This window comes from Arvicola amphibius, chromosome 4 (assembly GCF_903992535.2).
Source record: "Arvicola amphibius chromosome 4, mArvAmp1.2, whole genome shotgun sequence".
Lineage (NCBI taxonomy): Eukaryota > Metazoa > Chordata > Mammalia > Rodentia > Cricetidae > Arvicola > Arvicola amphibius.
The window spans coordinates 102,713,054-102,736,275 of record NC_052050.1 but is presented as its reverse complement, the minus strand read 5'-3'; the positions used below and the strand labels follow the sequence as shown (position 1 = coordinate 102,736,275).

The following is a 23,222-nucleotide window of genomic DNA, read 5'->3' as shown; positions in this document are numbered from 1 at the left end:
TCAATCACACAGAGGGAATCTGGTTATGTACTGTTTACTGATAGGTTAGAAGAAACAAGAAGGGAGTGACCAGTTGCATTCTGAGACTTCAGTGGGTGGTGGCGACTGGTGTGCTCCTGAGAACAGCACTTAGAGTAGGCTCAGTGATGTCAGGATGTCAAGGGAGAGTGGTAGAAGGATATGCCACAGCTTTTGGCTAGCTTGATTGTGAGAGGAAGTGTGTGAGGGCCACAGCTGGACACAGGATGAAGAGAACTAATGGGCCTGATATGCAGGTGCTGCAGTTGAGTTTGTCTGGGAGTGCCAAAGAAGGATCACTTGAGAAATGAGTAGACAAAGGCAAGAAGGGCTTCTGGGAAATGAACACAAGAAAGGCTTCTGGGGTAGAATGAAGAGGTGGACCAGAAGGACAGACTGCCTTAACACAACAATGAGGGCTGTTGGGTTGGCCCTAGTAAAGTTAATTCTGGTATTTGTCACCATGACAATAATGCTAGGTTACAATAGCTGTTTAAAGAGAAGGGGTCAGGGCTTAAGGTAGAAGAGCTCAGAGAAGGTCTGATGTGTGGCCTCAAGGGTGAGGAACAGCATGGTGCACGTGGGGAGCTCATGTTCAGGAATGGTAGAGGCTGATGGCTGGGCTCATGGTAAGAGCTGGCCAGATGACCACAGCAGAAATGATTTAGGGGTAAAAAACTGAAATGGACACAAATGCCAGTGTTGCTAAGAGGACAGTAACATGAGGAGCAGAAACCTGGCCTGCAGTTGCAGGACCTCAGGAGGCTAAAGCAGGAAGACTTGAAATTCAGGTTCAGCCTGGGAAATTTAGCAAGACCCCATCTCCACATTTAGAAAAGTAGAAAGACTGGAGTTACAGCTCAGTGTAGAGGGCTTGTCCAGCTTGCAGAGTCCTGAGTTCAGTCCTCAGTACGGGGGACGGGGAAAACAGAACCAAGTGAGAAAAGGACTCAGACTTTAGAGAGAACAGGGAATTGGAGAGAGTAATGTTGTCTAGAAGTGTGGGGAAGTCCAGCTTCTCCTTTGTTGTGTCATTAAAAGGCAGGCAAGGAGTATTGCCAGAAACCCCTGAAGAGTCCAGCAGAGCTAGTGCTGATACCCAAAAAATAGGAAATTTGAGTTTCTTCTTGGGATTTTTAGTCTCATTGGTGAAAAATCTAAAAACAGACTCAAAATGGAGCTTGAAGTCAGTTTACTAGAGTTTTAAAGAAAAAAAAAAACCCAGGCAGGCAGGCTGTAAATCTTGCTGTAGCTAGAGGAGAAGAGTAAAGAAGAGAGGAGGCAAAGTCATGCTATTTGAAGAGCTGGCACAGAGGTCAGAAGTGTAAGGAAGCCCAGCGTACAAGGGAACATGTGCCGAATCTCTGGTTGTATCTGAAAGGAAAGATAGAAGAGAAGAAGAAATAGTTAGGCTTTCCAAGTCAAGATTCCGAAAGGTGGGCAGTCCCAGCCAAGCCTCATGGTGGCTTGTGGGTTGGGGTTGGAAATGCTGGGAAGGAAAAGTACATTGTCTTATGATGAACCCATGCATCATTTAGCCAGATCTTTTTCTTGCCCAACTGAATTAACTATTTTTAAAGAGCATTTCTTTGTTATTTTTTATGTATATGGGTGTTTTGCTTACTTGTATGTCTGTGCACCACATGTGTGCAGTGCCCGTGGAGCCCAGAAGAGGGCAGTGGGTCCCCTGGGACTGGAGTTGCAAATGGCTGTGATCTGTCACGCTGGAACTGAAACCTGGTCCTCTGGAAGAGCAGCCAGTGCTCTTAACTAAGGAACCATCTCTCCAGCCCTTTTCTTAACCTAGAGATGGAGGATTCCATTCCTTAACAAAGGATGAGAAGGGCTAAGCAGTGGAATTGCTTTTGTCTTCCATTCCATGTAGAAGTGGGTAGAAGCAAGAAGAATCATGAATTCAAGGTTGCTCTTGGCTGCCTGCAGAGGTCCGTCTGGGCTGTATGAGACTCTGTCTCAAAATAACAAAAACTCATTGCTCTGAGCCAGAGCCAAAGATTGATTAATAGGAGGTTTGATTCAAATAGCAAAGTCAGGAAAAGGTGAGAGACCCAGTGCAATCCTCATAAGGAGCTTGAGGGAAATACTAGGCTTCCTAAGCTATCTGCAAGAACCTTGGGTGTGCTCCAAGCTTTACTACTTCTGAACCACGTCCTAGATGATAGAGATCAAGAGAGGTTTCAGCAGTATCAAAGAAACAAAGTTTTGTTTGATTTTCTTAAAAAGTAGTAATGGTCTGGGATTCTTTTTGTTTATTTGTTTTTTTTTGTTTTTTTTTTTTTTTTTGAGATAGGGTTCTCTGTAGCTTTGGAGCTTGTCCTGGAACTAGCTCTTGTAGATCAGGTTGGCCTCGAACTCACAGAGATCTACCTCCCCAGTGCTGGAATTAAAGATGTGCACCACCACCGCCCGGCCCAATGGTCTGGGATTCTAAGACAGACTCAAACCCTCTGGGCTTATGTCTCCTGGCTAATTGAGTGCCACCTTTCTCTCTTTTGTTTCTTTCTTACAGATTTATGTTTATTTATGTGTATGTGTGCTTGCCTGCTTGTATTCTGTGTGTGTATAACATTAATGTCAGTGTGGTACCTGTGGAGGCCAGATGATGACATTGGATCACCTAAAACTGGAATTATAGGTGGTTGTACCTCCCTATATGGGTGCTGGGAACTGAACCCAGATCCTTTGCAAGAGGACCAAGTCCTCTTAACTGCTGAGCTATTTCTCCAGCTCCCGAGACCCCGAGCTCTGCTGCCACAATGGGAGTGGGAGTCTGCCAGTGTTCCTAGCTCAGTCCAGAATGTGCTGATGCTAGGCTGAGTCCAGAGTCCTAAAGAGGATAAGCATGTGATTCCTCAGGTCTTAACTGTAGGCAATGAGCCCTTTGGTCCTTGCAGAGAAAGCAAAGCCAGCAGGAAAGAAGCCTAAGGAAGAGGACTGGATCCACTGGCTGATCGTATGAGTGCCCAGAGCTCTGCCACCTGCAGTTAAGATTTATGGCATGTCCTTGCGCCTGAACAAGGCGAATGATCTCAATCAGCAAACTCTTGTCTCTGCCTTGGTATTTGGTGTCCAGACAATGCCATATAGCTTTCATAGGTTCCTTTCCTTAAGTTCTTTATTTCCTTGAGAATCTGAAATGATCGATTAGATGCATAGCAGATGAAAATATTGGGTTAAAATTAGTTGTAGGGCCTCAGAAAAGTGTAGTTCTCCCTGTGATCAGCAACCTCGTCAGTAGCTTGGCCAAGGCATGTCAGCTCACCTGCTGTCTGTCTTTGAGGAAAGCAGCAAGGAAGAAAGAACACAAAAGAGAGAACCACAAGTGTCTTCAGTTTACTGCATGAAAGATGAGTGGGTGGAGTTTGGGCTTATGGGCTGAACTGTAGGGAGGGCAAAAACAGTTTCTGCTCCAGTCTCGTTCCAAGTGTTGGTCTGCTGTCACAAAGAGACTAACTCGCTCTGTTTGTGTGTAAGTGCCTCTGTTGGTCTCGTTAGCCAGAATGAGATGATCTGAAGTGGGTTTGCATTCTCCTCTCCTTAGGTTGCTGACCTGGAGTCTGGCAAACAGATCCAGCTGATCAACAGGAAGTCTCTGCGGTCTCTCACTGCCCAGTTGCTGGTGTTGTTGATGTCTTGGGAAGGAGATGCCTATCTTTCTGTTGATGAGCTCAGGAGACATTACGAAACCACCCACAGTACTCCTCTCAACCCCTGTGAATATGGATTCATGACCTTGACTGAGCTCCTGAAGAGCCTGCCTTACTTAGTGGAGGTACATGTGTGAGAGGCTCTAGCACTTCTGGAGTCCTGGTAGTCTGCAGGAACGCCAGAGGTCCTGAACTTGGTTGGCTATTTTTCTTTCTTTCTTTTAGTAATTTTTTATCTTTTGAAATTTAAATATAATCAATATCATTTCCCCCTTCCATTTCCTCTCCCATTCCCTATCATACACCCCCTCTTTGCTCTCTCTCAAATTCATGGCCTCTTTTCTTTTTAAAAAAATTGTGTTTACTTATTTACTGTTAGATCAATTTATTTTATGTGTATGAATGTTTTGCTTGCATTTATGTATGTGCATCAAATGCATGCCTGGTGCCAACAGAAGTCAGAAAAAGACTTTGGAGTTCATGGAACTGGAGTTACAGATGTTGGTGACCTATCATTTAGGTGCTAGGAATTTAACCCAGGTCTTCTGCAAGAGCAGCAAGTGTTCTTCACTGCTGAACTATGTCTCTCCGTGCTACTTTTTCTTTGTTCGTGTGTGTGTGTGTGTGTGTGTGTGTGTATTGTTGAGGGGGTGTTGTTTGGTGTGTGTGCAGTGTCTCTCCATGCCATTTTTTCTTTGTTGGGTGTGTGTGTGTGTGTGTGTGTGTGTGTTGTTCGGGGGTGGGGGGTGTTGTTTGGGGTGTGTGTGTTATGTCTCTCCATGCCACTTTTTCTTTGTTTGGGGTGTGTGTGTGAGTGTTGTTTGGTGTGTCTGAGTTCCTAAAACTAAACACGGCCTGCACAGTCTGTATGTTACCTGTGTGTGTATGATATCAGGGTTGATTCCTGGAAAAGGCTGTGTCTTCTGCTCTTCAGTTTTCCTTAATTGCCTGTACTTCTTTGCTTAGGGTTGGGGGCCTTGTGAAATTTATCCCTTGTTGTCCTTGTTTAGGTAGCCTTGTTGATGGAATTTTGTGGGTGTGCTGATGTAGGAGTGTCTTATATCTATCTGTTGTTTCATTGGTTAATTAATAAAGAAACTGCTTGGCCTGATAGATCAGAACATAGGTGGGTGGAGTAGACAGAACAGAATGCTGGGAAGAAGGCAGTGAGGCAGACACTTCAGGCAGTCGCCATGACTCTCCTCTCCGAGATGGATGCAGGCTAGAATCTTCCCGGAAAGCTACCACCTCGTGGTGCTACACAGATTACTAAATATGGGTTAATCAAGATGTGAGAGTTAGCCAGTAAGAGGCTAGAGCTAATGGGCCAAGCAGTGTTTAAATGAATACAATTTGTGTGTTGTTATTTCAGGGCATAAGCTAGCCAGGCGGCTGGGAGCCAGGCAGCAGGAACGCAGCCTGCCACTCCCACTACAGTGTGCCTTGCCTGTCATTTCTAGAAGACACATCTCAGCAGACTTCTAGTTCCTGTGGTTCTTGGAATTTTTCTGTCCCCTCTTTTGTGATGTTCCCTGAGTCTTAGGTGTAGGAGTTGGATCTGTTGGAGCTAGGCACTGCATTATCAATTTCTCTCTGCGTTTGGATCAGGTGTGGTCTTCTATAATGGTTGCCATCTGTTGCAAAAGAAGCTTCTTTGATGATGCATGAGAGGTATACTTTATCTGTGGTTGGATAGCCATTTTTCAGATAGATAGCCATTTTCAGGTACTGAGGCCCAGAAAGTGAGGAAACCCTGCTGAAAATGAGTGGGAAAGTCAGGAAGCGAGTCTAATGCTGATGCCTCCACTGGCCTATGTGACAGTTTCAGGTGACAGCAGTGGAAGTTAAAAAGGAAGGTTAGCTCTAGGCACGTTTTCAGAAATGGCTCTTATTGCTGGAAAAAAAAATGAGAAGACTCTGCCACTTTGCAGCACATAGAAAAACCCAGGACAAGTGATAGACCTCTTATCCAAGAAAAAGTCAGTTAACAGAGGAGCTGCCCGTGGGGGCCATGCCTTTAGTTCTAGGACTGGGAGTTGCAGATGGTATCTCTGAGTTCCAGGACAGCCAGGGCTACATAGAAACAAAAGAAAGAAAGTAGGCAGTGGTGGTGCATACCTTTAATCCCAGCATTCTGGAGGCAAAAGGAGGTGGATCTCTGTGAGTTTGAAGCTAGCCAGGGCTACACAGAGAGACCATGTCTTGAAGAAAGAAAAAGAAAGAAAGTCAGTCTAGAGCAGTTACCACAAAAAGACCATAAGCTTGTTTACACTTCACTACTGATAACAGGTGTCAAGACCTAATTGGCTAACAATCAGTCTTCAGATAACTCAGTGGGTAAAGGCACCTTCTAGCAATCCTAATTAATGTGAGTTCCATCCCTCAGATCTGCCAGTAGAAGAGACCGACCCCTGATGGTTGTCCTCTGTTGTTATATGCTTGCTGAGGCATTTGTATGTACATATACAAACACACACACACACACACACACACACACAATGTAAAAAAACTAAAAAAAAAAAGTTAAATCTTTCGATTAACCCTGGGGGCAGAAAACCCAGATAACTCAGGCTTTTTTTATTTTTTTTAATTGATATTTACTGAGCTCTACATTTTTCTCTGCTCCCCTCCCTGCCTCTCCCCTTCCCCCTTCAACCCTCCCCAAGGTCCCCATGCTCCCAATTTACTCAGGAGATCTTGTCTTTTTGTACTTTCTACTTCCCATGTAGATTAGATCTATGTAAGTCTCTCTTAGTGTCCTCATTGTTGTCTATTCTCTGGGATTGTGGTTTGTAGGCTGGCTTTCTTTGCATTATGTTTAAAAACCACCTACATGAGTGAGTACATGTGATAATTGTCTTTCTGGGTCTGGGTTACCTCACTCAAAATAATGTTTTCTAGCTCCATTCTCCTGCAAAAATTCAAGATGTTACTTTCTTCTGCTGTGTAGTACTACATTGTGTAAGAGTTCCACATTTTCCTCATCCGTTCTTCAGTCGAGAGGCATTTAGGTTGTTTTTAGGTTCTGGCTATGACAAACAAAGCTGCTATGAACATGTCCTTGTGGCACGATTGAGCATCCTTTGGATATATACCCAAAAATGGTATTGCTAGATCTTGAGAAAGGTCGTTTTCTAATTTTTTGAGAAATCGCCACATTTCTCAAAATGTGACATTTTGACATCCAAAGAGTCTATACCAGCTTGCATTCCCACCAGCAATGCAGAAGTGTTCCCTTTTCCCCACAACCTCTCCAGCATAAGTTGTCATCAGTGTTTTTGATCTTGGTCATTTTTATAGGTGTAAGATAGAATCTCAGAGTTGTTTTGATTTGCATTTCTCTGATGACTAAGGATGTTGAGCATTTCCTTAAGTGTCTTTCAGCTATTTTAGATTCCTCTGTTGAGAGTTCTCTGTTTAGGTCTGTACTCCTTTTTTTTTTTTTTTTTTAAATTGGATTATGTGTTCTTTTGATGACCAATTTCTTGAGTTCTTTGTATATTTTGGAGATCAGACCTCTGTCTGATGTGGGGTTAATGAAGATCTTTTCCCATTCTGTAGGCTGTCATTTGGTCTTGTTGACTGTGTTCTTTACTTTACAGAAGCTTCTCAGTTTCAGGAGGTCCCATTTATTAATTGTTTCTCTCAGTGTCTGTGCTACTGGGGTTATATTTAGGAAGTGGTTCTCTGTGCCAATGCATTCAAGTGTACTTCCCAAGCCGGGCGGTGGTGGCGCACGCCTTTAATCCCAGCACTCGGGAGACAGAGGCAGGCTGATCTCTGTGAGTTCGAGACCAGCCTGGTCTACAAGAGCTAGTTCCAGGATAGGCTTCAAAGCTACAGAGAAACCCTGTCTCGAAAAAAAAAAAAAAAAAAAAAAAAAAAAAAAAAAAAAAACAAGTGTACTTCCCACTTTTTCTTCTGTGAGGTTCAGTGTGGCTGGCTTTATGTTGAGGTTTTTGATCCATTTGGAGTTGAGTTTTATGCATGGCGATAGATAGGGATCTATTTTCATTCTTCTTCATGTTGATATCCAGTTATGCCAGCACCATTTGTTAATATGCTTTCTCTTTTGCATTTTATATTTTTTGATTCTTTGTCAAACATCCGGTGTTCGAAAGTGTGAGGATTAATATCCAGGTCTTCTATTCATTTCCATTGGTACTCCTTTCTGTTTTTATGCCAATACCAGGCTGTTTTCAGTACTGTAGCTCTGTAGTAGAGTTTGAAGTCAGGAATTGTGATGCCTTTAGAAGTTATTTATTTGTATAGGATTGTTTTGGCTATTCTGGGTATTTTGCTTTTCCATATGAATTTGAGACCGTTCTTTCAAGGTTATTGAAGAATTTTACTGGGATTTTGATGGGTATTGCATTGAATCTGTAGATTGCTTTTGGCAAGATTGCCATTTTTACTATGTTAATTCTACCTACCCAAGAGGATGGGAGATCTTTCCACTTTCTGGTGTCTTTTTCAATTTTCTTTCTTCAAAGATTTAAAGTTCTTGTCATACAAGTCTTCCACTTGTTTGGTTAGAGTTACTCTGAAATATTTTATGCTATTTGTGGCTATTGTGAAGGGTGATGTTTCTCTGGTTTCTTTCTCAGCTCACTTATCATCTGTGTAAAGGAGGGCTACTGATTTTTTTTTTTTTTTTGAGTAATCTTGTATCCTGCTATATTACTGAAAGTGTTTGAGTTGTAGAAGTTTCTTGGTAGAATTTTTGGTCTCTTATGTAAAATATCATATCATCAGCAAATAGTGAGAGTTTGACTTCTTTTCCTATTTGTATCTCCTTAATCTCCTTTTGTTGTCTTATTGCTCTAGCTAGGACCTCAAGAACTATATTGAATAGATATGGAGAGAGTGGACAACCTTGTCTTGTTCCTGATTTCAGTGGGATTGCTAGGAATTGCTCTCCATTTAAGTTTGATGTTGGCTGTTGGCTTGCTATATTGCCTTTATTATATTTAGGTATTTTTCTTGTATCCCTGCTCTCTCCAAGGCCTTTAATCATGACAGGATGTTGTATTTTCTTGAAAGCTTTTTCGGTATCCAATGGGATGATCATTTGGTTTTTATTTTTCAGTTTGTTTATATGGTGGATTATGTTGACAGATTTTCATATGCTGAACCATCCCTGAATCTGTGGGATGAAGCCAACTTGATCATGGTGGATAATTTTTCCGATTTATTCTTGGATTCAGTTTGCTAGTATTTTATTGAGTATTTTTGCATCAATGTTCATGAGTGAGATTGGTCTGTAATTCTTTTTCTTAGTAATGTCTTTATGTGGTTTGGATATTAGGGTAGTTGTAGCCTCATAAAGAGTTTGGCAATGTTCCTTTTGTTTCTATGGTGTGGAACAATTTGAGGAGTATTGGTATGAGTTCTTTGAAAGTCTTGTATAATTCTGAGCTAAAACCATCTGATTCAGGGTTTTTTATTTTGGTTGGGAGACTTTTGATAACTGTTTCTATTTCTTCAGCAGTTATAGGTCTGTTCAATTTATTTATCTGGTCTTGATTTAATTTTGGTAAGTGATATTTATCCAGAAAGTTGTCCATTTCCTTTAAGTTTTCCAATTTTGTGGAGTACAGGTTTTTGAAATATGACCTGATGATTCTCTGTATTTCCTCCGTATCTATTGTTATGTCCCCCTTTTCATTTCTGATTTTGTTAATTTGGATATTCTCTCTCTGCCTTTTGGTTAGTTTAGATAAAGGTTTGTCCATTTTGTTGTTTTTCTCGAAGAACCAACTTTTTGTCTCATTGAGTCTTTTATTGTTTTCTTTGTTTCTATTTTGTGATTATTTCCTGATGTCTAGTTCTCTTGGGTGAGTTGTCTTCTTTTTGGTCTAAAGTTTTCAGATGTTAATCCACTGTGAGGGATTTTTCCAGCTTATTTATGTAGGCATTTAGTGCTATGAACTTTTCTTTTAACACTGCTTTCATTGTGTCCCATAAATTTGGGTATGTTGTGTGGTCATTTTCATTGAATTTTAGGAAGTCTTTAATTTATCCCGTTATTTCTTCCTTGACCCATTGATGACGAGTGAGCATTGTTTAATTTCCATGTGTTTATGGGCTTTCTGGAATTAGTATTGCTATTGAATTCTAATTTAAGCCATGGTGATCTGATAAGATACATGGGGCTATCCCAATTTTTTTTTTTGTATTTGTTGGGGTTTGTTTTGTTACCAACTATGTGGTTAATGTTTGAGAAGGTTCCATAAGGTACTGAGAAGAATGTATATTCTTTTCTGTTTGGATGGAATATTCTGTAGTTGTCTGTTAAGTCCATTTGAGTCATAACATCTGTTAGTTCCCTTATTTCTCTGTTAATTTTTTTTTGACTGACCTGTCCAGTGGTGAGAGTGGGGTGTTGAAGTCTCCCACTACTAATGTGTGGGGTTTAATGTATGATTTAAGCTTTAGAAGTGTTTCTTTTACATATGAGGGTACCCTTGTTTTGGGGGCAAAGATGTTCAGTATTGAGATTTCCTCCTGATGGATTTTTCCTGTGACTAATAGGAAATGTCCTTTTTTGTCTCTTTTGATTGATTATAGTTTGAAGTCTATTTTTTAGATATTAGATAGCTACACCAGCTTGTTTCTTAGGTCCATTTGATTGGAAAATTTTTCCCAACCCTTTACTCTGAGACGATGTCTGTCTTTGAGGCTGAGGTATGTTTCTTGTATGGATTCTGTTTTCATATCCAATCTGTTAGCCTGTGTCTTTTTATATGTGAGTTGAGTCCATTTATATTAAGGGATATTAATAACCCGTGATTGCTATCTCCTGTTAATTTAGTTTTCATTGTTGGTGATGCTAATTTGTGTGTTTTGCCCTTCTTTGAGATTTGCTGCTGTGAGATCATCAAATGTCTGTGTTTTTTGTTGATGCAGGCAACTTCCTTGTGTTGGAGTTTTCCTTCTAGTGTTTTGTGTAGGGCTGGGTAGGTGGCTAGGTATTGGTTAAATCTGGTTTTGTCATGGAATATCTTGTTTTGTCCGTCTATGGTGATCAAAAGTTTTGCTTGGTATAATGTTCTGTGCTGGCATCTGCGGTCTCCTAATGTCTGCATAAGGCTTGACCACAACCTCTGGCTTTCATTGTCTCATCAGAAGTCAGGTGTAATTCTAATAGGTCTGCTATTATAGGTCTTTTTTCTTTGTTGCTCTTGATATTCTTTCTTTATTCTGTATGTTTAGTGTTAGTTATTATGTGGCAGGGGGACTTTTTTTTTTCAGTCTGTTTGGTGTTCTGTACGCTTCTTGTATCTTCATGATTATCTTTCTTTAGGTTGGGAAAGTTTTCTTCTATGATTTTCTTAAGTATATTTTCTGTGCTTTTTAGTTAAACTTTTTCTCCTTCTGTACCTATTTCCTGGATATTTTGTTAAGCTTTTGTGAGAGTTATTGTTTTCTTTGACTGATGAGTCTATTTCGTCTATTGTATCCTCAGTGCTTGAGGTTCTCTCTCTCTTTCCTTTCTTGTATTCTGCTGTTTCTGCTTGCACTTATAGTTCCTGATCATTTTTCTCACAATTTCTGTTTCTATAATTCCCTCAGCTTGTGTTTTCTTTATTGTCTCTATTTCAGTTTTCAAGTCTTGAATAGTTTCTTTCATAAGTTTGACTGCTTTTCTTGATTTTCTTTAAGGGATTTGTTGATGTCTTCCAATTTTTTTTGTCTTTTCCTCCATTTCTTTGAGGGAATTTTTCATTTCCTCTTTAAGAGTTTCAAACATTCACCTGAAGTTATTTTTTTATGTCATTTTCTTCTGCTTCAACTATATTTGTTTGTTCAAGTCTTGCTGTTGTAGGATCTTTAGATTTTACAGGTATCATGTTGCTCTTTTTGGTGTCGCTTGTGTTCTTACCTTGTCTACTCAGATTACCTCTAATTGGTGTGGTTGGGGCTGTCTGTGACTCTGGTGATTAATCTTCTAGGTGCCAGTGGATCCAATGCTCAGGTGGTTGTTCCTCGTGGTGCAGTCAGTGCCATCGTTCTAGTTACCCTGTTGGTCACTCTGTGTTCCTGGAGGTTGCTCAGCACTCCCGGGCTTTATTCCACTCCCATGGAGTTTCCTTTCTCAGGCCTGCTCTGGTCTAGGTTGTCAGCTCTGACCTGTTTCTGTAAACGTTCCTGGTCTGAATCTGCTCCTGCAGGCCATGGCTTGGGGTTGGTCCTGCAAAGGTCTCTGGCTTTGATCTACTCCCTTGGAAGTCCCAAACTCAGGTGCACCTGCACCCAGACCTGCAGAGACCTGGCTCAGGCCTACTCCCTCAGAGGTCCCAGACTGATGCTCTGACCTACAGAGATTTCTGGTTCCTGTCTAACGCTTTTTAAAAAAGATTTTTTAAAAATGTTATGTATCTTGAGTGTTTTATATGTATGCACACTGTATGCACGTCTGGTTGCCCCTGGAGGCTAGAAGAGGGTGTTGAGTCCTCTGGAACTGGAGTTACAGATGATTGTGAACTGCCATATAGGTGCTGGGATCCAAATCCAGGTCTTCTGGAAGAGCAGTAGTTACTGTTACTGCTGAACCATCTTTCCAGCTCCAACTTAAGCTTTTTTTAAAAAAAATATTTATTTATTATGTATACAATATTCTGTCTATGTGTCTGCCTGCAGGCCAGAAGAGGGCATCAGACCTCATTTCAGATGGTTGTGAGCCACCATGTGGTTGCTGGGAATTGAACTCAGGACCTTTGGAAGAGCAGGCAATGCTCTTAACCGCTGAACCATCTCTCCAGCCCCCAACTTAAGCTTTAAAAAACAGAACATTCTAGGGCATAAGGGTAAGGGGTATAATTTACTTTTTTTAAAATTGCTTTTGCTGGTTTGTTGTGTTGGGAATCATACCCCAGGCCTCATGCATGCCAAGCAGGCATCTTGCCACTCACTGAGGTATGACCCTAGCACCTAGCACATCATTTATTTTTATTTTAATCTTAATGTGTGTTCTCTCTCTCCCTCTCCCTCTCTCTCTCTCTCTCTCTCTCTCTCTCTCTCTCTCTCTCTCTCTCTCTCTCTCTCTCTCTCTCCCTCCCTCTCTCCCTCCCTCCCTCCCTCTCCCTCCTTCCCTCTCCCTCTCCCTCTCCCTCCTCCTCCTTCTCCCCTCCCCTCTCATTTTACCGAGACAGGGATTCACTTTGTAGCCCTGGCTGTCCTGGAAATCGCTTTATAGACCAGCCTGGCCTTGGACTCGGCGATTAACCCACCTGCCTCTGCTTCCTAAGTGCTGGGATTAAAGGCATGTGCCACCACACCTGGTTTAATGTAGCCTTTTAAAAGAAAGTGATTCTATAGAAGATGTCAATGGATAAAATCCAGCCGTGGAGGGAATGAAAGATAAATTATCATCATGTGACCATGTGCTGGACAAATAATGAAAAGAATTCAAGTTCTTGTTTCTATGGTCCTAGGAACTTAACTCAGGACCTCACTCACACTAAATAAGTGTTCTGCTAAGCTAACAGCCCAGCCCTGAGTCTGGCATTTTACTGTTTTTACTGTTAATTACAATCTAAGTAGTGCTGTCAGACCTTCAAGATAAACAGCTTGTCATGCTCGGTGACGCTGGAGATGCCCCTTCTCTTTGTGATGCTGGCACATCTGATGGAGTAGAACAGCACTGTTTAACCCCAACTCAATCCTCCTTTTGCCCAGTAACTTCTTATGCAACCCTGGGTATATCACTATATCCAATAGGTGTACAAAGCAAGTATTTGTCTGATGATAAACAATAAGAAAAATTGTTTTTAAAAGATTAATTGGTATGATGCAATTTTACCATTTACAAAAGAAGAACAAAGATTTGCATAATGAGGTAGATGTACTTTTGTTTTCATGTAAAAGAATCTTGGCTGAATATTGAAACTATAGGACCTGGAGCATTTTCAATGTTTTTCAGAGCCAAATAACAGCAGATTGGTGTGAGTAGTAAAAATGCTGCATTAATAGAATATTGCAGATGCAAATCTGAGGCCATTCAGGCAGCATTTGTTGGTATAGCATGGCATGACAACACGTGTAATGCTGAGGTGAGATAGTGTTGAGAAATGCCTTGGGTTCATTAGGAGTTTGGCTTTCTAACTAAGTTTTGATTGTTGGGATTCAGAAACATTTTTATACTTCCAGATTTTTATAGTCTCCACACACAATTTCAAAAGCTGGGTGCTAGAAGACATGGGTGTTTGCAGGAATAGCCACTGTCTGCCTCACATTATTTCTGGGAGATGAGATCTAGTGGCCATAGCCAATGTGTGTGTCTGTCGGGGTTGCCCCACCTTTCCTGTGTGTTTGCTTTGAGACTGCAGGTTCCCTGCTTACTTTCCTTGTTCACACAGTTTCTTTAAACCTGTCAGGATTACACTGCAGAGAGACCAAGTTGCCCTGAGTTGTTTAACCTCCCTGGAAGACCTTGCATGAACCCCTCCTAGGGCTCTGGGAGACTCTTTTGTGAACCCCTCCTAAAGTTCCTTGAGAAGCCAAGTTGATTTGGGGCCTTCAGAGTGTTCTTGGCAGAACGCCCTTAGCCCGAGGGGATAGGACTGATCACTCAGGAAATTTCTAATCCTTCTCTTTCTTTCTTCTGGGGCCAGGTGTTTATAAATGATAAGGCAGAAGAGTATGTGAAGCTCACAAGCCTATACTTGTTTGCAAAGAATGTACGGTCTTTGCTTCACACCTATCACTACCAGCAGATTTTCCTTCATGAATTTTCCATGGCTTATACCAAGTATGTTGGAGAAACACTGCAGCCCAAAACATATGGCTACAATAGTGTGGAGGAGCTATTGGGAGCCATCCCACAGGTAGGTGTCTTCCTGAAGAACCATCGCTGACCCATGGTCAGAGACGTCAGGTGCTGCCAGATAAGATGAATGGTGCTAATGTTACTCAGTGGCTTTTCTAAACCTTTATTCCTGTGTGCCAGGTAAGTAAATTGCAGGCCTTCCCCCCAGAAATGTGCTCAGTGGCCTCCTAACCAGATAGGACACTAAAGCAGATGTCCTATGTAGAGTGTGGCTACAGCAGCATAGCCATGCCCTCCTCTCTGCTCATGGAGTATGCACAGTGGCCCAGGCAGGGCCCATTTGATGAACATGGGGATCCTGGAGGGACAGCATCACAGATGAGTTACCATGTGGCAAGGAGCACGCATAATCCACCTTGGTCGGTAGGGGCATGCAATGTGAGAGGAGGTGAATTTGCTCTGAGAGCGCTTGTCTGGCTGCATGGCAAGGCTTTGAGTTGATTCTCAGTGCTGCAAAAGAAGAAAAATGAAGAAATGCAAGCATGGTAGAGCCTCTGCTAGGGTAGGAACTGTTCTGAGGGCCTTGCTCTTCCGGGTAAGAGCTTCCCTTTGCTGTGGAGAAGGCAGGGAAGCCTAGCTTTACCTTTGGAAAACATCCCTGCTGTCTCCAGAAGAGCTAAGGGAAATTGAAGTGGAGGAGGGAGCTTATGCAGGGGGGCCCTGACTGTTGCCCAGACCGCAGAAGGTGTCAGTGAAGGAGTTGAGCTGAGTTAAAAATACATGTGAGCACTTGTAGTCAAATTCTAACCCACAGTATTTCAAAACTTCTGGAAGCAACATGACACCACAGTTGACTACCTTGATGAATTACGTCAAAACACTTGAAAATGCATCTAACATGCCTTCAGGCTATGTGTATACAATGCTTATGTGATAAGATGAATTTCTAGTAAGTGCACCCAGACCCCAAATTATCTCATTAGGTATATGCAAAAACTCCCAAATCCAAATCCCTCTGATTGAAAGCATTTGAGACAGAGGGTGCTCAGCCTCTGATAAAATGGTACAAAATGCCTGGGAGTAAGTGGGAAGTTTCTAGATTTAAGTCCTAAAGCTACAGTAGACAATATTGAAGTTATAAGTACTTTTAATACTGTCTTGTGAGTTCTGATTGCTCAGCTTTGGTGGGAGTGCAGGAGTTCTACCCTACTATTTGTGAAGCTAAAGAAAGCACATAGAAAACCTGTTGGCATTCACTGAGTTCTGAGTCTGGTGTGGGAGAAGCAGCAAAGGAGCCCACTCTCCTGAATGTTAGGGTATTTTTCTCTTCATTTCCACTACTTAACCAGCTGTATGTTTTTGCATAGGTGGTCTGGATTAAAGGACATGGTCATAAGAGAATTGTAGTATTAAAAAATGACATGAAAAGTAAGTAAGCCCCCATTACCCTCCCTTGACTCCATTGAGATTCTCTCACTGACATTTCTCTCTGATTAGTGCTCTTTTCTTGTAGACCGGCTAAGCTCCGTTGGCCTGTTCCCTGCCAGTCATGAAGATCAGCCTGCAGTCAGCATGCAGATCCTGGAGGTGCCAGAATCCTGTGCAGCATCAGAACTCCAGCTCAGAACAGGTACTAGGTACTGGAAGAAAAGCAACAAAGTAGGCAAAGCCTTAAAGTTCCAGGAGGAGGATTGGGGTGAGACACCTGGAGGAAAGAACACCTGGAGGAAAGAATATGGTGGGCAATTTCATCAAGGTTAAGAATTCATTAAAAAATTAGATGTATTTCACTTTTATGTGTATCAGCATTTTGCCTGCATGCATCTGTACCATGTGTGCACCTGCCTGGTAACTGAGGAGGTCAGAAGAACAGGAATTATGGATGGCTGTGAGCCACTTTGTGGGTGCTAGAAACTAAATTAAGGTCCTTTGCAAGAGCAACAAGTGCTCTTAACTGATGAACAATCTCTCCAGGCCTAAATATTCACTTTTTTTTTCTAATGCAGTTTGGTGTGTAGTTAACAACAGGTCTACAGGTAGCATTGAATATTGGCTAAAGTACAATCTTTAAAGAATATCCCAATTCAGGTGTTGGTTTTTTTTTTTTTTTTTTTTTTTTTGATGTTTACTAAAGTGACTGTTTAAAACTGTTGTGTAGAGGGAAAGAGAGCCGAGCCCGGAAGACCTGGGACAGTTCCAGGAAGGGTACACAGAGGTGGGTGGAAGGGTAGGTGAGTTTGTACTGATAGCCTAATAGAATTCTGCTAACTCCTGGTCAGGGTGAGTAGCCCAAGGTAAGTGGGCTATGCTGAGGTGGGTCACAGGGTTCTCTCTAGACTAAACTTGGAAAGGACACAGCACACATGCTTCATGAGGAAAAGGGCTCAGGGTAGGGCACACCATGGGGTGTGACATAGTGGACAAAAGTGCCTCTCCAGGTAACTGAGTCACAGGCTTTATGTAGAGCTAGCTCTGTATTGTCAGACACCGCTCCAGAATCCTGTAGACTTGAACTCCACCATTAAATGTGAGAGAGATCCTCATACATCATGAGTAGATAGAAGGATTACTGTGCCTTGTGCTTAGAGAAAAGATATTTCCAGCATCTGACATTGCTAAAGCTCCTTGCCCAGGCACCTTCACTGCCCCCAATCTTCAGCAGTTTTGTTTCTCCTCCAAAGGCCCTTTTCCTTTTTGGGCCTCTTGAGAGACCAATGTTCTTAAGAACACAAGTCTTCAGCAGACTGTTGCCTTTGGTATATTGTTTTCCAATAGGGACTTTGTTACTGTTTATTTTACACACACACACAGTGCTTGAGTCCTACATGATGACGTCTGGAGCTGAGCAAAGCCTCAGGAGCAGACATTTGTGCCTTGCTGAATGCAGTTGCTTGCCTTCTCTGCAGGGCCCAGCCAGATGGAGCAGGAGCTTCTGCACTTGGCCAACAGCTCCCCTGTTGACCTCCTCTGTGCTCCTGTCCCTTCCTGCCTGCCGTCCCCTCAGCTAAGACCAGATCCTGTCATCCTGCAGCCTGCTGATCTCATTCAGTTTGAGGATCGTCCTCAAGAGCCTCTGGGTAGGTTACGCTGTATATGTTGGGCACTTGTATGCCAATGAAGAGGGTGTCTGGTAGACAAAGGGAAAATGGCACTGTTATAAAATACGTGTGCTGATTATTTAGGCTCTTCCTTTCCTTGTTTGGGTTTTGACTAGTAGGATTTATAGATCAGGTCTAATCTGAAGTTAAGGGCCAGTGTCACTGGGCTGTGGAAGAGCCTTTGAGTAATGAGTCATGTCTCAGGTCCTCTGGTACTTCTGACCTTCCCACCATGTCTGAAGCTCAGCTGTTCCTTAGGCAACACCTGTCACCTGCTGCACAACCTTTGCTTTGGGTCCAGTGGATACTAGGGCTTTAGGAAGCTGGTGTGAGCAAAGCACCTATGGTTTGAGGCCCTGAACTCTATATCCCGTGACCTGAAAGCCAAGAAAACTGAACAAAAAATTGTTGTTGTTGTTGTTTGGATTTTTTTTTTTTTTTTTCAAAACAGAGTCTTGCTGTAACTCTGCCTGTCCTGGAACTTGTTTTGTAGGCAAGGCTGACTTTGAACTCAACAGAGATCCACCTGCCTCTGCCTCCTGAGTGCTGGGATTAAAGGTATGTGCCACCACTGCCTGGCTGAAAGCTGACCTCTTAGTGCCAACCTGGTGTGAGGTCCATTCAGTTTTCTTACCTTTCTCGGGTGCTGGGGTGCTGGCCAGTGGAACTCTGGCTGTGCAAGCAGTGGAGTCCACAGGTTAAGTGACCAAGGCCTCTTGACTGTCAGTCTGCAGCTCTGCCTTCTTTGAGGACCCAGATGCTCTTCAGAGACCTTTTGCTTTCCCTTTTTGTCACTTTAATCTGACTCTGCCTTTTTCTGCCCATACTTTCTTCTCTGCTCTAGGCTCTAGTCTTTTTAAGGCAGTGTTTGACTATCTGTGGGTTACATGTGCTCTAAGACAAGTGACCTTCTAAAGTGGCCGTGGTTCCATGTGACTCTCTCCTTGTCCCTGGTGTCAACACTATGGTGAGGTGAGCATGTGGCCTTTGTAAGAATAGGCAGGCACTCACTCATACTAAGGTCCCTGTTGCCTCAGAAAGTTCACATGAGGCCTGAGTCTTTGGTCACCAGACAGAGGAGTAACGAGGCTAAGGAAGAAAAATTAGCCTTTGATAGGGAGCTAAACATGATCTGTCTAAAATTTGTAATCCAAAGAGAGGTGATCTGTCATTTATAGTAATAGACTTTTGTGACATATTATTGACTGTGTAGCTCATATCTAAATTAGCATAAGTATGACATTTTGATGGATGGTTTTGTTTGGTTGGTTTTTTGTTTTCTCGAGACAGGGTTTCTCTGTATCCCTGACTGTCCTGGAACTTGATTTGTAGAACAGGCTGACCTCAAACTCAGAGATCTGCCTGCCTCTGCCTCCAGAGTGCTGGGATCAAAGGTGTGCTCCATCATGACTACCTTGTTTTGGTTTTTTTTTTTTTTTTTTTTTTTTGGTTTTTCGAGACAGGGTTTCTCTGTGGCTTTGGAGCCTGTCCTGGAACTAGCTCTTGTAGACCAGGCTGGTCTCGAACTCACAGAGATCCGCCTGCCTCTGCCTCCCGAGTGCTGGGATTAAAGGCGTGCGCCACCACCGCCCGGCTTAAGACAGTGTCTTGATATGTTGCCAAGGCTGGCCAGCCCTGTGGTAATCCTGCCTCAGCTTCTTGAGGGCTGGAATAACAAGCTTCCTACCACACCTGGTTCTGGTAGGGTTTTATAAGCTTGTTTGTTTTGTTTTAAATACAGAGGAACTGAAAACCAGTACATCTTCTGAGCCCTAGCACTAAATCTGTTTACTTTTCTGTCTTTTTAGAAACTGTAGTTTTAAGCCAAGAAGAAAAAGCTGAGATTCCAGCACCAGTGAAGAAGGGGGGGCTACCGCCCTGCAACTCCTGCCTGACTTGCAGCCCAGCATCTGTCCCCACTCCTCCAAGTCCCTCTTTGGAAGCCCATGAGCCACTGTTCAGCAAGGACACAGTGGAAAGCCCAGCCAAAAAGCAGCCCAAAAATAGAGTCAAATTGGCAGCCAACTTTTCTTTTGCACGTATAACCAAACTTTAACTCCCATTTAACTCCCATTAACAACAGAATTACGTTAGGATGGGAAAAACTGTCTGACTCTACACACAAAAATGGGCTTAAAAACCTCATTTTCTGTCTTGACCCCAGAAGCCATTTGTATTGACAGTCCGTAGGGTGATGTTCCTTTTGAACTTTCAGATGCACTTTTTCTTTCTTTATTTCTCCAAGTTATTTGAAAGAACTCTGGCCTTCATTTAAGGAATCCATAATATATTTACCAAATGTTTCTAAACTGTTGTGAAAAGTGGTGGGAGGGAGGGAGTAAGCAGCAATTACTCAGCAGGAAGTGGATTAACTCCCACTCCCACTGAGCAGCCTCTGTCTTCTGGCTTTGTGGTTGTTGGAGAAACCAAGCATGTCCATGAGCCTGTGGGTCGCACACTGGGGGACGAATGAGTGGTAGGAGAGCCATTTTCAGGCTGACATAGGAAGATTCCTGGTTTCCAGGTGACTTCTTGGTGTGCCTTGTTTTTATTTATCTATGTCTGTGGTTGACCAGTGTGGCTTCATCCCAATTTTTTTTAATGTTTCCATTTGAGAATTCCATTTAGGAGCTTTCTAGAAAGTTGTTTCACGCTTCCCTTTTCTGTCCCAGTTTGCTAAGGATCAGGTTTAGGAAAGGAGATGGTCTTGGTGTCATGCACTTAAAGTCAGCATTTGAATGACGGCACACATTACTATGTGTTGAGAGGTGGTGTTGGAAAGAGTCTGATTTTTTAAACTATGCATCAGATGCATAAATTGTAAATCAGCCAAGTAGTGAGGTGCTTCAAAAGGAGTGGGGTTGATACTATCTCCTCTAGAAAGAGACTGGAGTTCTATCTGTAATGTGAAGGCCAAGGTTGATCAGCCTAACCTTGTTTTTGTGATTTTAAAGTCAGCTGTAAAGCTGGGAAGCTCTCATGTGAAGATGTGTGTCCATGTTAGTTCGTCTTGTCTTTTAATAGTGTCTGCGTTTACTGTTACTCCTCGCTATTGGAAGCATGTTTGGGTTTTTTTTTTGTTTTGTTTTTTGTTTTTTGTTTTTTTTTTGTGGTGTCTGATGTTGGCATTTGGGAAAAGCCAGCCTTTGTGGGCACCGCCCTGCGGAATGACCTTCTCTCTGGGTGCCTGAGGTATCCACTCATGAGTGGCCTCTCACCCCTGCTGGAGAGACCTGACATTTACAATGGATTGTATTTGTTGGGCAAAAAAGGCGGATCCTTTCATAGAACAGAAAGAACCTGTTGGCACACAGTCTTCCTCTAGTTAGATCGTTTCTTTGGTTGGAAATGTTCATATTTTGTTTTTTTTTTCTAGAAAGCCAGAAAATGGATTCTGATTCATAATAAGCAGTTTGATAAAATGTCACAAAATTAAAAGCTCTAGATAGATTTTTTTTTTTTTTTTTTTTTTTTTCCAATTGGATTTTTGTTGCCAAAAATCTTTTAAATGAAGCCAGTGATTCTCAGTTCTCAGCACAGGATGGAGCTGCACTAGAAATGCCCTCTATAGGCTTGCCACACTCTGTGCAAAGCCTCAGGTACTTCCCGTGCAGGCCTGGCCTGGCAGCACTTCCTCTGCAATCTAGCACATGGAAGTACAATGGCACATGTGCAATTTCTTTAAGGCTTTTAAGCAATGTAATAAAGTTAGTGTCGAGAACATGGGCTGCCTTAATCACAGACATCCTACGGATAAGCTTGCCTGCTCAAATTTCAGGTTTGCAAGTGTAGAAGGGATTAGGGACTTTGAAAACACCAGGTGTCACTAAAGTCACTTGGAGCTATCTCAGTTTGTTCTGTTGGCAACAGAGAATAATTGTGCACAGTAAATGGGTGTTTCTTTGCCGTTTGCTGGAGTTGCCCATGCGTCTGGGATGAGTGTAACGAACCACTGCTGCTTAAAGATGTGAAAACTCAATGGAAGAGCATTGAGTCTGATGTGCCAACCCACAGTGGCCAGTCGAGTCACAATCTCTTTATCCAGAGGCTTAGATGCCGCTGCTGTGATGTATGGAGATGACGAGACACTCTGGGTGGAAAGATGGACCAGAATAGATTTATCTGTTAAGAAGAAAAAAGTTATCACCCAAATCCCCTTTCTCACCCTGCACAGTTTGCTTTTGATCAGACTTCGGGGGCAAGATACTTTCCTCACCGTCTACTTTGTTTGAAACCCCCCACCCCCCGTGGTTCAAGTGCTGTTTGTGTGTTGGGACCAAACAGTTGTCAATAAACTTTATGAGCAAGCATCTGTAATGAGTGCTTTTGTTTTGGGGCACTGAATTGAAAAACAGTCCTGTTGTAAGCATTATGGTTTGGATGGGAAGGTATACTGGCAGTTGGGAATCACGGAGTACCACAAAGTCATACCACACAACAAACCTCACACAAGAAATTTATTGGGAGGAGAAAAGAAACAGGAGGGTGATTGCCTCTGCTCAGGTGAGAAACAGCAGCATACTGAACAGGATACAGGGCTTACATAGCCTTTCTCAGGAAGGGTGATGGGTGGGACTTTTCAGGGTAGAGCTTTCTCAGAGGGTGATTGGTAAGATATCACATCCAGATACTGGGCTTTTAATCTGTAGGGTGAGGGCTGGGACCAGCACTTAAAGTGTCCTGTGGGTGGAACCTAGCAGTTGAAGGTCCTCAGAGGAGGGGCCTGGACACTTACGTGGTTTGAGGGGCTTATACCAGTCACCACTCATTTTGGGTGGCCTTAGCTTTTCACCCCTCCTGAAATGTTAAGTGTTTAAGCTAGAGATGTGGCTGTCCCCGTTGGTAGAATGCTTCCTTAGCGTTTATGAAATTCTGGGTTAAATTCCTAGCACCATATAAATCATTTGTCATTTTAGCACTCTGGAGGTGGAGGCAAGAGGATAGGAAAGTCTGTCAGCTGCAGAGCAAACTGTAGTCCAGTCTGGAGTGTGTGGGGTGAGGGATGCTGGAGGCTGAGTGATGGAGGACTCTCATTGGTTAATAAACTGCCTTGGCTTTTTGATAGGGCAGGATTTAGGTGGGTGGAGTAAGACAGAACAGGAAGAAGGAAGTAAGGCAGATGCCTCAGGCAGTCGCCATGACTCTCCTTTCCGAGAGGGATGCAGGCTGGAATCTTCCCGGTAAGCCACCCCTTGTGGTGCTACACAGATTACTAAATATGGGTTAATCGAAATATGAGAGTTAGCCAGTAAGAGGCTAGAGCTAATGGACCAAGCAGTGTTTAAATGAATACAGTTTGTGTGTTGTTATTTTGGGACATAAGCTAGCCAGGAGGCCGGGAGTTGGGTGGCAGGAACACAGCCTGCTGCTCCACACTACAGCTGAGGCAGGTGGCTGAGCTGTTGGCCCCTTGTGAATACAATCTGCATTTTCCAGCCCTGCGTCCTGTTCCTGGTATGGAGGAGATCCTCTCAGAGCCAGGATGGATTCTAGGTTCTTCCTTGGAGACATATGTACTTCTTGTATGTTTGGTTTGTGCTTCCTGAAGTTTGCTTTCCCAATAAGTCTGGGAAGGAAGGACTTCCTTTGCAGGTTCAACTGTGGAGTCCCTACCCCATCCCCACTTCTACCCCTTTGGGAAGAAAGAGACAAATTGCTTCTCAGTAGGTG

At 42.8% G+C, this 23,222-nt stretch overlaps 1 protein-coding gene across 3 annotated transcripts in view; it reads left to right on the top strand.

The window, feature by feature from the left end:
* Marf1 (meiosis regulator and mRNA stability factor 1) overlaps nt 1-21,862 on the top strand; it is a 56,119-nt gene extending 34,257 nt beyond the window's left edge. For all 3 annotated transcript variants that reach the window (XM_038326147.2, XM_038326148.2, XM_038326146.2), the window contains exons 22-27: nt 3,578-3,808; nt 14,300-14,512; nt 15,822-15,882; nt 15,968-16,084; nt 17,361-17,531; nt 19,361-21,862. In XM_038326147.2, coding sequence (XP_038182075.1) covers nt 3,578-3,808; nt 14,300-14,512; nt 15,822-15,882; nt 15,968-16,084; nt 17,361-17,531; nt 19,361-19,608 — 1,041 coding nt within the window. In that variant the 3' untranslated portion in view covers nt 19,609-21,862. The remainder of the gene's footprint in view (nt 1-3,577; nt 3,809-14,299; nt 14,513-15,821; nt 15,883-15,967; nt 16,085-17,360; nt 17,532-19,360) is intronic.
* Nucleotides 21,863-23,222: the final 1,360 nt, after the last annotated feature.